Source organism: Pseudopodoces humilis, chromosome 2 (assembly GCF_049639895.1).
Source record: "Pseudopodoces humilis isolate 2021_Gansu_Grassland_sample_001 chromosome 2, ASM4963989v1, whole genome shotgun sequence".
Lineage (NCBI taxonomy): Eukaryota > Metazoa > Chordata > Aves > Passeriformes > Paridae > Pseudopodoces > Pseudopodoces humilis.
Window position 1 is genome coordinate 71,652,232 of NC_142201.1, and position 15,209 is coordinate 71,667,440.

Sequence of the window (15,209 nt, forward strand, 5' to 3'; positions counted from 1 at the left end):
TCAGGTGTGCCACTGCATCCTCAGCTTGGTGTCATTTGCAAACTTGATGTGGATGCACTTGGTGCCTTTGTCTGTTCCTTAATGAAGATATGAAAAAAAACCCATACAAATACTGACCCCTGAGGGACACCACTTGTCACCAATGTTTATCAGGACTCTGAACTACTGACCACTGCCATCCGGATGCAACCATCCAACCAATTCCTAATACATCTAACAGTCCACCTGTTGAATCCATCACTTTCAAATTTGGAGAGAAGAACATTGTGGGGGGACCACGTCAAAAGCTTTACAAAACTCCAGATAAACAAAATCTACAGTCCCTGGATAAGGTCCTCTGGTGTGGTTACTCCTTAACAGAAAGCCACTTGGTTGGTCACGCAGGGCTTTCCCTTAAGAGCTTCTCTTAATAATACACGAACTCCTCACGCTCCGTGAATATTTGAAACCTACCAGTTAAGAACTACACTTAATCACCATTCCAAAACAGATGCACACAACACTCAAATTAAGTTTCTCATAGCCTATTATAATTGCACAGTACCACATATTTTGATAATGGAATTAGGAACTGGCTTGTGTAAAATCTGCTGTCAGATGTGAATGAACTGAAACAATGTCTGAATTTTAAAGGTTCTCACAATAATGCGCCAACTTGACACTACTTGTGAAGATCCTTGCTACTGCAAACTGCTCCTCCTCCCTAAATTAAACCAGAACATACAACTTACTTCTCATTTTCAAATACATATCTAAACACAAAATACAACAGTATGCCAGCAAGTATTTTGTCATTAAAGTACAAATTTATCATTCAACCTCAAAATTCCATGTTCATTTCATAAATCCATGTGCAGTGTAAGTTATACTGGATGTGTGGAAATGTCTCATGTTCAAAGTTAATCTCCTGCACACTTTTGTTTCTTCAACATACAGTATTCAACGTTTCTTCCAAGTCTTTCCATGGCTTCTGGGCATGCCTACGTTTTTAGCAGCTTGAAAACCTATCCTGTCCCTTTTGGTACCACTGTGGCAAAAAAATAATGCTTATGTTACGTTTCTAGTTAGACTGTTTGCATACGCACGTTTCCAGCTTTGCTCTTCACACACAGCACATACACAGGAACGGCCATCTCCACAAACATCAGAGCTCAGCATCCAGTGGGAAAATATAAGCACACGATGCAACATTAAAGAAATTTACAACACAGCACTGCAATGCCTCTTCTCTTGGACCACTGCTTTTTTAAAAATGGGAAGAGATGAAGAATGAGCCCCAAGCAATGTGCAGCACTGGGGCCACTCACATACATATTCAAGTGTGCAATTCAAAACAAATTTCTTGCTAGTAGAACAGCACTGTCAGAACACTACCCATAATAAACTCAGGGCAGAACATACCAAGCAAAAGAACCCAAATAATAGAACTCCCCAAATCCCCATATTCTATATCCTCCCCTGAAATATTTAATATTTCAGAGCTATCCTATTATACTATAAATACTATGATTAACATTTAAACCTTCTCGCCAGCATTAGCAAAAGTTCAGAGCTAAGCTGGCTCAGCAAAATGTATGGGACATCAGCATCAGATTTCTTGATTAGGAATTATTTTTAAACACAATTACTATCATCTTAACAGTCTTAAATGAAAAACAAACCGAGTAAATAAAATGAAAGCACAAAATTTAACAGATGGAAGGATGAAAGTAACAATTTTTTTAATCCTGTATTGTGATGATGGAAATGAGACATAGTGCAAGTACACAGCCAAACTGTAAACAGTTAGAGCCTTCTCACAGCAATGTCCAATCTGTATTTTCTGCATATTTTTTAATGTTTCAACTGCATATAAGTGAGCTTTTATATAAAAACCCCCAGTAAACAGTAAAAAGGTCCATTACAGATTTTTTTCTCACTAGCATTAATGTCATTTTTAGAAGTCATTGTTACTTATGTCTTCTTAGGAGAAGTAAACCCATGCTATAAGTAACAGGATAAATTTAGAAACTATTAAGGTTTATTTAATTTTAATTTATAGGTAAAGAAGTCATTACCTGTTTGTATTCACCAACGCAGTTCTGACAGCAGAATCTTTTCTGCTGACCATCAATAGTAAGGACATTGTTTCCAGCTCCTTTACTGGGCAAATACTCCCCACAATGCTCACAGCAATTCATTATTAAACCATTTGCCATCCTGTATCTATTGAAGCAATGATCACTGCACAGCTTATGAGTCATATTTTTAAAGCTAACTTCGTGACGAATCTAAAAAATAAAAATAAAAAAGTATTCTATCACTAGACAATGACAAAGTTGCCTGAAACTAGAAGACCAGCCAGAAGTCTTACATTCAAATAACTATAACCTGAAATGACCATGAAATACACAAACAGAAAGGGATGTTTCTATTGTCTCCAAAGTTCTAGGAAAACTCTTGGACTCATCTACCCTTTAGCCTAGAAGGAGAGACCAGAGGGAAGGATGTAGTAATTGCATATGACAGCAGAAGGCCAATTTATGCGATTTTATAAAATGGTCAATTTACAGGTAAAGAACCTGGCATATGAAGATTGGCCAGACAATATGCTGTGTAAAGCAGTAGCCTGAACTATGCTAGTCTCAGTAATCAAGAAGGCATCAAGAATAAATACATGCATTCACGAGAATTTAAAATTATTCCACAGATCTCTAGAACCATCTGCATTACCTTTCAAAACATACAGTAAAAAAATAGGTAATACGGTGGATTTTGACATTTTTTCATCAGCAATTCTTTTATGTGAGAGATCTGAGTTATAATTACAAAAATCTGTACCTAATAGAACACATTATCAGCAAAAAGCACTTCAGGTTTCTGAAACAAATATCAGCCTCAATATTTTCCAATATCTCCAAATACTTAAGATTTCATATTTTCTTCTTTTCAGTGATTGTATTTCAGTATATAAGCTATTAATATGTCATTTTTGAGAAAGACAAAAAACAGTCAACCAGACCTCAGTTAGTTTACCACAGATTGTGCATCTTGATTTATTCAAGGCTCCTTTAGAGGGATTCTGTTTATCTTCATAGAAGGATAAACATGATGTACTGCAAAACTCCTGGAAAGACTCACTTGAATCTACTTGAGCAACAATGGTACCTTTCATTGTTGTTATATCTCTGAAATACAAAACAAAAACAAAAATGCATGTGCTTATGTATAAATACTAAATAAATATATAAACAATAAAACCTTGTGACATGTGAAGTTCATTCTTTCTTTCAAGGCTTACATTTCAAAGCAGTTTTTTTAGTGTACAGTTGTTAGTCACAGGATGAATACTAAGTCTGATAATATTTTTACAATTACTGTAAGTAAGTCTTTACTGTGTAAACCCCTATTTTTTTTCTTTAGCTTTGAGTTATTTCTTCCCTTTAAATCATTCTAGAGCTAAGCAGTATTAATGCACCATTAGATGTAGTTATGGCAAACTCAATTTTATACAAAATCTAACACAGGAAATTTGAACTAGCAATTTTATAATGGCCTTTCCTTTTACACAAAAGCTATATGTAAGTTCCATATGAAAAATTCAGATTTATAATAAAAAGAAATGGTCTTTATTTATAGGTACCTCCACCATTTCTAGTATTTATCTCAGGACAGGAAGAGAAAAAGTTGTTTTCTCCTATTTCTCAAACCTATAAACAACCAAAAAAGCTTTGAACTCCACTACAAGCATGCCTAGAAATTCTATCAGTCAAAATTTACAAAAGTTAATTCCATCATTCCTTTAAAAAGTTCCAAAGCATCTGAACAGTTCATGCAGTTGCCCATGAAACTGTGCCAATTTAATGTCTTAAACCAGAAAACCACCAATAAAAGTAACATGAAATCCAACAAACCTTGTTCTAATCAGACTTACACTAACCCAAACTAATACACACCATATATTAAAAGAAATAAGGAGAGGAAATAAAAGCCTCCTCTCCTTTGCCTTCCAAGCAAAAAAACCCCACAGAAATCTAAAATGTATTCTTGACATATAGGAAACGCTATTGGGCAGTAGATAGAAAAAAACTGATTAGGCACATCTGAATCACCAGTTGGAAAACACATGCCCCACACACTCATACCTATAAGCTTTAAAACTAAAAAACAAAGGGAAAGCAGGGAAAATGTAAAGTGTCCCTCAACACACTTTCTTGAAAATAAACTTGTACAGCCCCACTACAGACACTTGCAAGTTTGCCTTCTTCCATCAAGTGGAAGTCAGCAGAGTGTGACTTACCCTTTGGAGAACTACTAAGCTTTGTGTCAGGGAGTGCTATCATTCCTGTTCTGCAAAACAAAGGCAGAGCAGAGCTCCTGCCCTGAAGAGCTTGCTATTTATGTAGCTACAGAAGAGCTCAGAGGAATGCAAGAAAAGGGATTCATAATAAGATACCTAGGAATTTTGAGTTTTTCTGTTGGGTTATACAGAAGAACAGTGCCACAGAGGAACAATTTAGTACATATACTAATTTCTGTTTCACTGTGATTGAGTAAAAACTTCATAGTGGTGAAAAAGCAAAGACTAACATCACCTCAAAAATTGTCAAAGGTGACTCCACAAAGATCCTTTTTAACCTCAAAAGCTAGAAATAAGGTGTTTTCCTCATAACTCAAAAACAAAGCCTCTTCATTTAGGACAGTTTTGTACGTAGTCTCTTGCAATACACAGCTTAGCTATCTCCAAAGTGGCAAGTGAGCATGGCTCTAGCCATGATTTCAGTCAGAAAAGATTTGTCTAATCTTCATCTTGACAGATCATACAACTAGCTGAATATGGTAGTCACCAGATTATGTCTACAAACATAATAGTGTATAAACACATAAGCCAATAAAAAAGCAAAGATTACTTTTAACTAGCCCTGTAGACAGGAGGATTCAGAAAATTTGAGCTCTTACACCTATTTTAAAAAAGCTAGAATAATTTACATTTTCTAGGTTTGCAGGATACTAAGGTATGAATATGCAGGATATATCAATGTTTCCTACAGGTTATTTTTACTGAGTCCCAAAGGAAAAAAAAAAGACCAATAGCTTGCATCTGAATTAGCCATTAATCCAGCACACTGGACAGTGATATAAAAGGTTTTTTTCACTGGTTTAAATCTGTGATTGAGCAAAGACCACACTCTCTGGAGCACACACTAACAAAGGCAGTCTTTATTGCAAGCCTTCTTTAGTTCAGCAAAAATTCATCCTTTAACCAGTGTCATTGCAGCATGTACCAGACTGAGAATATGAAAAAGTACAAAAGCTCAGGACACCGTTCACTGAAAGAAAGACAGTACAGTCCGTCTGTACACTTAACATTACAAGAAAACAATTACAGAAGACTTCTCTTTGGCACTTTCAAGTATGGCAAATCATGTAAAACTACAACTTAAACCTAATTAGTAATTTAGAATAAGGCACTTATAGCTATGCTTGTTACTCCCTCTGTACTGCCCACTTATCTTCAGCTACAGAACTGCCAGTTGCCCCACTTACAGGGAAAATCTAAGGCTTTTCCTATCCCCGTATGACCAAGAGTGGAAGAACTCCCATGTTTCTTCCAGCTTCTTGCAAGTATGACTCTCTCATCCTTTTATAGCCTCTTGATTTTACATGTTCATCTATCAAAGTAAGTGCTTTCTATCCAACACATGGTCCACTTTTTTCCATAAAGGACTTCATAGAAGTATATCTTGTCACAAGGTATGCCACAACTTGGACACCTTGTCTTTAAAAAAAAATAGCATCAGTTCTTTCTAATGTATCGGCTTTCAACAAAACAATATCCCATACTCTGTATTCAAAAGCTGGTACTATTTTGTTAGACACAGTGAATTCAACATTTCCAAACACTAAAGCAATATAAAGCACTTCTATAGTCAGATTTTTATATCATTAATGGAGCAACGCTTATGCATGCTTAAGAATCTTAAGTAGCACTGAATTTAGGTGATGGAGTAAAACAAAATAAACTCACTTTCTGCACATGACACAAAGTTTCTTTGGAGTGGGTTTGTGTGAAAACGATGAGAGGCAGCTAGTGGAACAGAAAAGGTGAGCTGATCCTTTCCGCTGATACGCAGTCTGTCCCTTTTGTAAAGGCTTTTTGCAGTTTGCACATGTGACTTTAACCTGCTTAGAAGGCTGCTGCTGGGCAGAAGGCTGGAAAATTTGCTTAGGAAGTGATGCTACAGGTGACAAGGAATCCACACCTGGTTGCTTCTGATTCCTAGGAAAGGAAGCTGACTGGGATATCCAAGAATCTTCAAGACAAAAAATCCAAACAGACAGGTAAATCAAGAGACACATATGTAATGTACAGAACAGTATTCATGGATGTATGACCATGAAATAATTTTTCTGTGGGAATCACCACAGAAGAAAGATATTTTAAATTCAGGTTTATTGTAAAAAATCCTGTTTGATGGTACCACTCTCCATTGCTATAAAGCTTCAAAACATGGACAAATTTCTTGATGGCCCCAACCTACATCTAGTAACAGGATTTGTAGATTTCAATTCACTTGCACTGAAATTGCAAGTTGGCAATCTTATCTTCAGACAAAGAAAACTGCAATTAAAAAAAAAGAGACCAACAGACAACACAGAATTTCTAAATCAATGTTTGAGACAAACTCTGTAAATTTAGATCTGAAATTTTCTTTAGTTATTTTGTTCTAAAGCTTTAACAAGCATAACGTGTGCAGCCTCGGTGATAAACCCTAGAACTGGCTCCTAGTCCAGGCTGCAGCCAGAGAACTATACTGTGTAGCAGTGAACGTACAAAGTCATGAGGGATATGTCTTCCTCAGTAGAAATCAATGAACCTAGAAAACAATATTTTGTTAACTTCTGGCAGTACGTAGATCCATGTCCCCATGTTTCCAACTCCAGTTTTCATTCTGTATTTTTGGAAAATAAACTACCACGGTACAAAGTCATCTTTGCCCAATCTTTTGTAGCACAACCTCCTATATGTGTAACTCACATAACAAGAATATAAGCAGAACATTTTTCCTGAAAGAAATACATCTATAAAGATTGTTTGTTAAATTACATCCTCCTGATCTTGGTCTGGAGCAGAAGATACAGTTCTGGTGGAGGGGGGAAGAAATCCCCAAACAAAATGTCATTTCTATGCTTTTCTCTCGAATTTAAGCTTTCATTTAAAGTGATTGTCGTCAGAATTTAGAAATGTTTACCTTCTGAAGGCTGTCACTTCTAATACATTCCTTAAGCATGAATTAAAACTGAATAGAATCAATTTTGCACTATAAAAAACATTTGCACAAATTTTCAATAGTGTGTGTGGCAGTTATACCAAATACTGTGACAGCACTTGGGACTTACCCAGCCTTGAATGTCCTACTGCAGTGATTCAGAGTATTTCTGGAGTGTTATTACAACCAATACCCAAATATAAGAAAGATTATTTTAAATTCTATGACTTCAGATAACAAAAGCATTAACCTACAGACATGACCATCTGCCCATACCTTATTCTTAAAGGACATTATTTTGGTCCATAATCTTTCATTAAATAGAAGGAACCCTTTCCTCCTATTTTTCTGCATTTCTTTCTTTCCCCAAAGGATTTTATTAACAACATATTCTGATGCATAGCTTTAAAATCCATTTAGGGACAAAGTTCCAAAATCACTTGTTAGTACAAGAAACAACATACATTCCTTAGCAGGTATAAGATAATTTTCTGGTGTGATTTTTTAGCTGTCAAGGATGTCCTACTACTCAGGCATTTAAGACAAGCTAGAAATTTACCTGTTGTAGTGCTTGAGGGTAAATAGAAGAGCTGCAATTAAGAGGTGATGGGAAAAGGACACAAAACAAAACACATTTTTCTTTAAAGCATTGAAGATGTTTCTCTTTAAAGGCATGAATATCCTTACTGACAAACTAAGACAAGCTACCAGAGTGTTTAGAATTAAAATCAAGTGCCCTCTTCAAACTTTTTTATACTTCTACTACTTCTAATATACTAATATCCTGGTAGAACCTTAACATCCTGAAACATTTTGAGATTCTCATCTTTTATTTTTTATTTTTCATTTTATTATTCTCATCTTTTAGATTTCAAATGAAAGCACATTTCTTACCACATCAGAAATGCACAGCACATGCTATAGAGCTACATCTGCTTGTAATTCCAATAGCACTCAACTGCCACTCATGAAAACTTGAGTTTGCTACTCATTTAGGTTTAAAACTTTCATCACAACTAATACCTAATTAAGGTAGGTAGTAATATCTCATTAAGGTTATTTCAATTATTCCTTATTTTCTTAAGGCCTCAGATAACCTTCCTCTGTATTTTGTTGCATTTCTTCTTCCACAAACATACCAGAAGAACATATAAAACATTTTCTTTTACTTTTTCCATATCCCAGTTTCATAGATACCCCTTTTTATGGGTATTTTTACGAATATTATTATCTAGAAATGCCTTTAAGAAAAGGCAATTTTATATTATGCCTTTTCTTCACATCACACTTATCAGCCATGTTATCTCCTTCGCTTTAAGCTCTCTACAAAGAATCGGTAAAATCCAGTTTTCATGTCCTTGAACTGAGGTGTATCACACTTTCTTAGTTAATTCCTGGTGAGTTTTCATACCTCACTGCCTTATGTCTTCATCCTTCAGGTTCCTACCTGCAATTCTGTAATGGCCAAGTTTATGAGACTATACAGTTTCATGTTCAACTACTTCTTAATGTTGCGGCTTTTCAGGTTGCTCCCCTTCTTTCTTGCTCATTCCTGCTCCAAAGTGCTTTAAAATAATTCTTTCCTGTCATTTATACCATTTATTTGCAGAGTCATCTTGCAAAAATTTTATCTTTTTTAAAAAGCTGAAAAAGTGTGTCAGTACAACTTGGGGCAGAGGTAGGGAAGAAGACAGTACTGAAGTTTTACAGAGGCATGCAGCTCTTGAAACATATTGAGCTACATACATTTGCATTAATAACCTGGTTCAGGTCAGGGCAATTGTAAACGGCATCCTCAATTTACTAGGCATTGGCTGTTTCTCTGGAGCATTTCTGAAGCACAAAAACTAGATTCCATTGAGAGAAACAAAACCTGAATTCCACTCCAAAGTACATCTACATGGACTTCATCTACCTGGACCTCTCCCAAGACGTTCCCCACAATGTTCTTGCTGCTGAATCAGAGACACATATATTTGATGGATAAGGAATTGGCTGGATGACTGCACCCCAAGAATTACAGTTCATGGTTCAATGTCTAAGCGGAAACCAGTAACAAGCTGTGTCCCTCAAATCTGTACCAGGACTGATATTATTTTTTTTCAGCAATACAGAGAGTGAGATTAAGCAGCTCTCCAGCAAGTTTACTGGTGATACCAGGCTGAATGGTGCAACTGACAAACCAGAGGGGATAGTATGCCATCCAGACGGATCTTGACAGCCTGGATGAATGAGCCCATGGAAAACTGAGAGCTCAACAAGGCCAAGTGCAATATCACTCAGGGCAATCCTCAATATCAGTACAAACTGGGGGCTGAATGGATTGAGGGCAGCCCTGTGGAGAAGGACTGTGGGGGACTGGTAGATGGAAAATTGGACATGAGCCAGCAACCTGTGCTTACAGACCAAAAAGTCACTCATATCCTGGTCTGTGGTGATTCTGTCCCTCTTCTCTGCTCTGCTGAGACCTCACATGGAATACTGTATCTAGCTCTGAGGTCCTCCGTACAAGACAGAAATGGGCCTGTTAAAGCAGGCACAGACAGAAGAAGAGAGTTACAGAAGTGTCAGAAAGCTTGAACATCTCTCCTGTGAAGACAGGCAAAGAGTTTGGAGTTGCTCTGTCTGGAGAAGAGAAGGCTGGGGAGACCATATTGCAGTCTTTCAACATATAAAGGGGGGGTTACAGAAAAAGATGTAGTGAGTTCTGTCAACAAGACCTGTAGTAACAGGACAACAGGCAGTACCTTTAAACGGAAAGAGCATAAGTTTACATTGGACACGAGATATAATTCTTTTACAATGAAGGTGGCAAGACACAGGAACAGGTTACCCAGAGAAGCTATGGATGCCCCAACCTTGAGTGTTCCAGGTCAGGCTGGATGGGGCTTTGAGCAACCTCATCCAGTGAAAGATTGTCCCTGCCATGGCAGGGTGGTTGGATGAGGTGACCTTTAAATGCCCTTTCCAATCCAAACCATTCTAGGTACTCCAGGTACATTCGTAGGTACTCCAATGGGGACATCAGACCCTAAATTAACGTGATGGACAGAAGTGTCTCTTGTTATGCACCTACTGCTTCATATAAAGGCGAGGTGCCTACTCAAGGAGAACAGACTAACACTGATCCAGAAGAAATCTTCCAAACCACATATATAATCACAGAATCATTTCAGTTGGAAAATATGCTTCAGATCATCAAATCCAATCACTACCCCAGCACTCCCACACTAAACCATGTCCCTGAGTGCCACATCTACACCCCTTTTAAATATCTCCAGGGTTGGAGACTGCTTTCTTGGGCAGCCTGTTCCCATACTTAATAATTCTTTTGGTGAAGACATGTTTCCTAATATATTATGCCACTGAGCATACATTATTCTAGTCACAGACAAGGTAGTGATGGGCATGAAGGGAATTAATTCTTTCATACATATTAACCTAAAAGACTAAGCAGCATCACTGCCAAAAATACATTAATCAAAAATTTATAATCAATTTATTTTCACCCTTTAAGTAAACATTCAAAATTGCAACTTACCAGGATTATGATGAGTCACAGATTCTCCATTTTGAAATACATCTCCAGCCACGTTCATTCTACCAGGATTGAAAGGTCCTACACCAGTCTTGGTCTGTGAAGTCAAAGATGGGGTGTATGTTTGCAAATTAACACCAAAATTATCTGACTGCAGTCCGTTAGATACATCTCCCAAGCTGGCATTCTGCAGTGATGTTACATGTGTAATCATTAGGTTCATGTCACGCACATCAGCATCATTTTCTAAATGACCATCACTGACAGAGCTCATAGCACCTGTTTCTAATGTAGTAACATTAGCAATCTGAATTTCAGAGTCTGGTTCTGTGGTTATACCACTATTACCTATTCCTGAATTTACCTTACTTCTTGAAAAACTGGAAGGTGAGAATTCCATTTCGTTGGTTCTATTTTTACACTCTGGAAGTCTTCGTTCATTAAAACTGGAAGCATTCTTCTCTTGTCCTTGATTTGTTTCAATGTCTTCTTCATCATCAATAATAATAGTTTCACTTATACTCCCCTTTCGAGAATTTAAGTCTTTTGGAGAAGGAAGCATTTTGCAATCATTTCCTTTAAGTTCTTCATTTTTAGATGATGTAAATGCAGTGTTCCTTTGGTCTGCTACCAGCGACGTAGAATTTTGTGGAGGTTGTATAGGTTCGATAAAAACAACATCGTCATCATCTTCTATAGGTGAGTTTTGGAATTTATTAGATCTAGAAACTAAGGAACTTGGTGGACCTCCAAATGTATTTCCTACATTTGCAAGACCTGCTGCCATGGTGGTATTCCCTAGCAGACCAGGAGTATGTTCAGACAAGTCTAATCCTCCCAGAGGACTCGTGTCCATTCCAGATCTGATGTTTGAAGAAAAACATAAAGCAAGAAAAAAAAAAAAAAAAAAACAACACGTCCAATTTCAGAGTAAGACACAACTTTCCAGTAACAGTTCTTAAAAATAACTACAGAATTAATAGTTCCAGCTTTTACTTTATTTTCTTCCTGAGATAACATGAAGGAAAATTAAGTTTTTCTATGCTCTTCTTTGAATGTCTTAACATCCATTTCCTTTCTAACCTTATACTAGCAAAAAATATACAATTGCTGCACATCACAATGTTCTATCACTACATCCAGGAAACAGAATTTTCAGTGCTATTTATTACATGATCCTGATCTCTCGGTTCCTTTCCCACCCAACATACACAAGAAATGACCTTCTAACACTGCTTTTGCTAGACAGCAAAGCAAGATTAAGATTTAGGCACACAAAGAAAAACTGAATTCCTATTAAATTTCAGCCCTATTAGGAATGTCAATGAATTTGAAATTCAACTGATTTTCCCCCAATCCCACACTGCCAAAAAGCTCTTTAGGTAGCCACAAGATGACTGGAACAAATAAGGAAGAGATATATTGGAAACCCTTGCACACGACAGGAATAGATATATTACTGAGCAGCAAAAGTGGACAGCAACCTCTCTCATTTGTAGCCACTACAGACTGGCAGCTCATTTGAAGTCCTGACTTATCTCATACTCCTGCAACTTTCAGTGACTTTGTCTTATTTCTTTGAAGAGCAAGTAGTATTTATTCAGAATACTTCCCAATGCCTACTTAGCCTGGAGTGACCCGTTTGCTTTCAGTAATTGTTCAGTTTGGGGAATCTGTTCTTCATAACTGTCAATTCAACAACGAATTAAAAATTATAAAAGTCAACCTGGATATAATCAAAGCTAAAAGACCTAACATGGCTCTAAAAAACATCCACAGTAAAGATCAGTAAGTTAAATCAATCTTGATATAATACCACAAGAAAAATACAGACATAATTACAATTTTGGTACATCTTGGAGTATATTCTGATGTGTGACATCACTAAGTTTGTGTGGAAGAAGTAGCTATCTGTGCTTTTTTATAAAATCTTTATACAGGAAGGTAAATACAAGAAGTAGAAATACCCTGCTCATCTATACTTACCCATCCAGAAATCCACAGCAATCTGTTTACCTTAATAAGTCGCTCCAAGAACTTTTATTTTCTTTCCTGTGGGTAAACTGCTCTTGTACCAGCTTGCTGCCTTTCACAAAAGTACTGTGGTCTGAAACAGGGTTAAAATAAACATTAGCTAACCAACATGATTTCCTCATATCAAGCATCATCTGCTGGCTATGTTCCTTAAACTGACTTTCTTCTAAATTTACAGTTTAAGTTCAAACCTGACTTTCAGCACTATGATTGTACAGTAAGAGAAATGTGAGTCTATTCAATCCCTGCTGTGAATAAAGCAGCAGGAATACTGTTTGAGATCTTCTACTCTATCACATCACATTTCCAGAAGACTTTTTAGAGGGAAAAATACACCGTGTTTGGTAAGAGACAGACATGTATAACTGCAATTGAGTAATCAAACGTTAGAGTTAAGAAGTAGATCTGTAATAGAATATTAAAGAAATAAATGATTCAAATAAACTGAGCAATTGAGGAAAAAAAAAAATCTTAGCAGCTGTATTTCCTTCTTTTTTATCAGGTCAACTTCCTTGCTGCCTGTAGCAGAATACACAATAAAATTAAAATATAAAAGGAAAACTATAGGACATAAAATCAGGCCTACAATGCAATATAAACCTTCCACTGCTAAGATTTTTCAACTTGAATATATGCACTTGCAGTGATACTTAGCACAGCTTCAGGCATCCATAGACTGTATTAACACATGTGATCATTCACAAGAGACTGAAAATGTTCAAAGTGTCTATTTATTCTTCAGGTTTTATAATGGTCATTAGGTTTTCCAGACTTGGCAGCATTTCTAAAAGATAAATCATCAACTTGTGTAGTTATCTACTGTTTGAGGACAGCCCCCAAAATCCCCAGACAGTAAAGATGCCCAGAGGAATAAAGCTCAAATATTTTTCTACACATTTACACTATTCAAGCCCTGCTGTCCATTAACTGAGCAGGAGCAGAGAGAGCAGGACAAGGACCAAACAGTAAAGCTGTGAACCAGATTAATCCTAGAAGAAAGGCAACCACCTTTTAATTCCTTCCTATGTTAGCCTTACAGCCAAATGCCATTACGTAATAGCATTTGAACCACAATAAATGTAACATTGAAATGGAATGAAAGAAGGTTTCTCACCAAAAAAAAATACTGTATTATGAATGTAGTTGGTTTGTACCTCCCTGGAAATCAGTCAGTTACACTGAAGATTAATTTAATCCAATATTCTCTTTCACTTTTACTTTTTCCTCTAGGGTTGAATAATTTAAAGCCAGATTTTTATGCATTTCAGATTTTGCTGAAAAGAATTAATTCAATTTTTAAAGTTTCACTTGTTTATTCTATATATTTTCTTTCTTTACAAGGACATAAGCATCCAAAACAAATAAAGCTTTTAATAAAGTTTTAAATACACTTGAACAGATGTGAACAGAGAAAAAAATGAGACTATACCAAGACTATATCCCCGGCCTGACTCAAAACCTTAATGATTCCTATTTTCACAAATCCTTAGTAGAAAGACAGACTTGGGCTATATTACAGTACTTGCACATAACATGTAGCAAAGTTAAGACTCAAAATATGTATCTTTTTGCCTAAATCTATTTACTTTTTCCACAAAGCTCTTAGGTTTTAATGAGCTGTACCATTAAGTATAAAAAAAAAGAAAAAAATGTGTTTAATTACTAGTGCAAAATAACACATAAGCAAAATCTGCATCTATTTCCCTGCAAATAGCTCTCACCTCTCAACAAGAGAATTGCCCATAAAATGTGCAAAATTAGGTAGCTTGTTTTCTAAAAGTAGGAGTAACAAGAAGAAACACAAAAAATCACGTGGGCAATGTCACAGTCAGTATTTCTAAATGAAAAACTACAAAAAAAAAAAAGTGAATTAGTGGAAAAAAAAAATAAAAATGTTTAGAATGGAAAACTAGGAAAAACTCACACCCCCGAACTGGCAAAAGCAGAAGATGCTTTACAATAGAAATACAGTTGTTAGAAACCTGTGAGATTGATTAGACTGATCACTGGATGAATTGCTGAGATTCAGGTTGAAAAAACTAAACTGAAACAGAAAAAAACCCAACCAACTAATAAACAAACCTCCAACAACAACTACTACTACTACTAATAACAACAACAACCAAACACCTCAAACAAAAAAATCTCAACCAACCAATAACAAAAAAACCAACCCACAAACTACTGAGACCTAGTTCACAGAAAATGCATGTTCAATACTGCTGAAGAACAAGCTCAAGGCTTTGTGGTGGTACACAGACACCAGAATCACAGCTGGACAGAAACAGAAGCACTACCAATATTCAATAGCCCTTCCTGAACCAGGTGTTGTGAGCCCCTCTTAATTTAAGCTACATCACTGACCTATTTAAGTCTTCACAATGAAA

At 36.3% G+C, this 15,209-nt stretch overlaps 1 protein-coding gene across 10 annotated transcripts in view; it reads right to left on the minus strand.

Moving 5' to 3' along the window:
• ZMYM2 (zinc finger MYM-type containing 2) overlaps positions 1–15,209 on the minus strand; it is an 87,354-nt gene that overhangs the window by 55,180 nt on the left and 16,965 nt on the right. For 5 of the 10 annotated variants that reach the window (XM_014251122.2, XM_088050967.1, XM_088050965.1 and 2 more), the window contains exons 2-6: positions 12,775–12,895; positions 10,792–11,651; positions 6,008–6,293; positions 3,002–3,167; positions 2,058–2,270 (exon numbers count right to left, since the gene is read on the minus strand). In XM_014251122.2, coding sequence (XP_014106597.2) covers positions 2,058–2,270; positions 3,002–3,167; positions 6,008–6,293; positions 10,792–11,644 — 1,518 coding nt within the window. In that variant the 5' untranslated portion in view covers positions 11,645–11,651; positions 12,775–12,895. The remainder of the gene's footprint in view (positions 1–2,057; positions 2,271–3,001; positions 3,168–6,007; positions 6,294–10,791; positions 11,652–12,774; positions 12,896–15,209) is intronic. The other 5 variants (XM_088050970.1, XM_088050969.1, XM_088050964.1 and 2 more) reach the window with 2 other exon arrangements.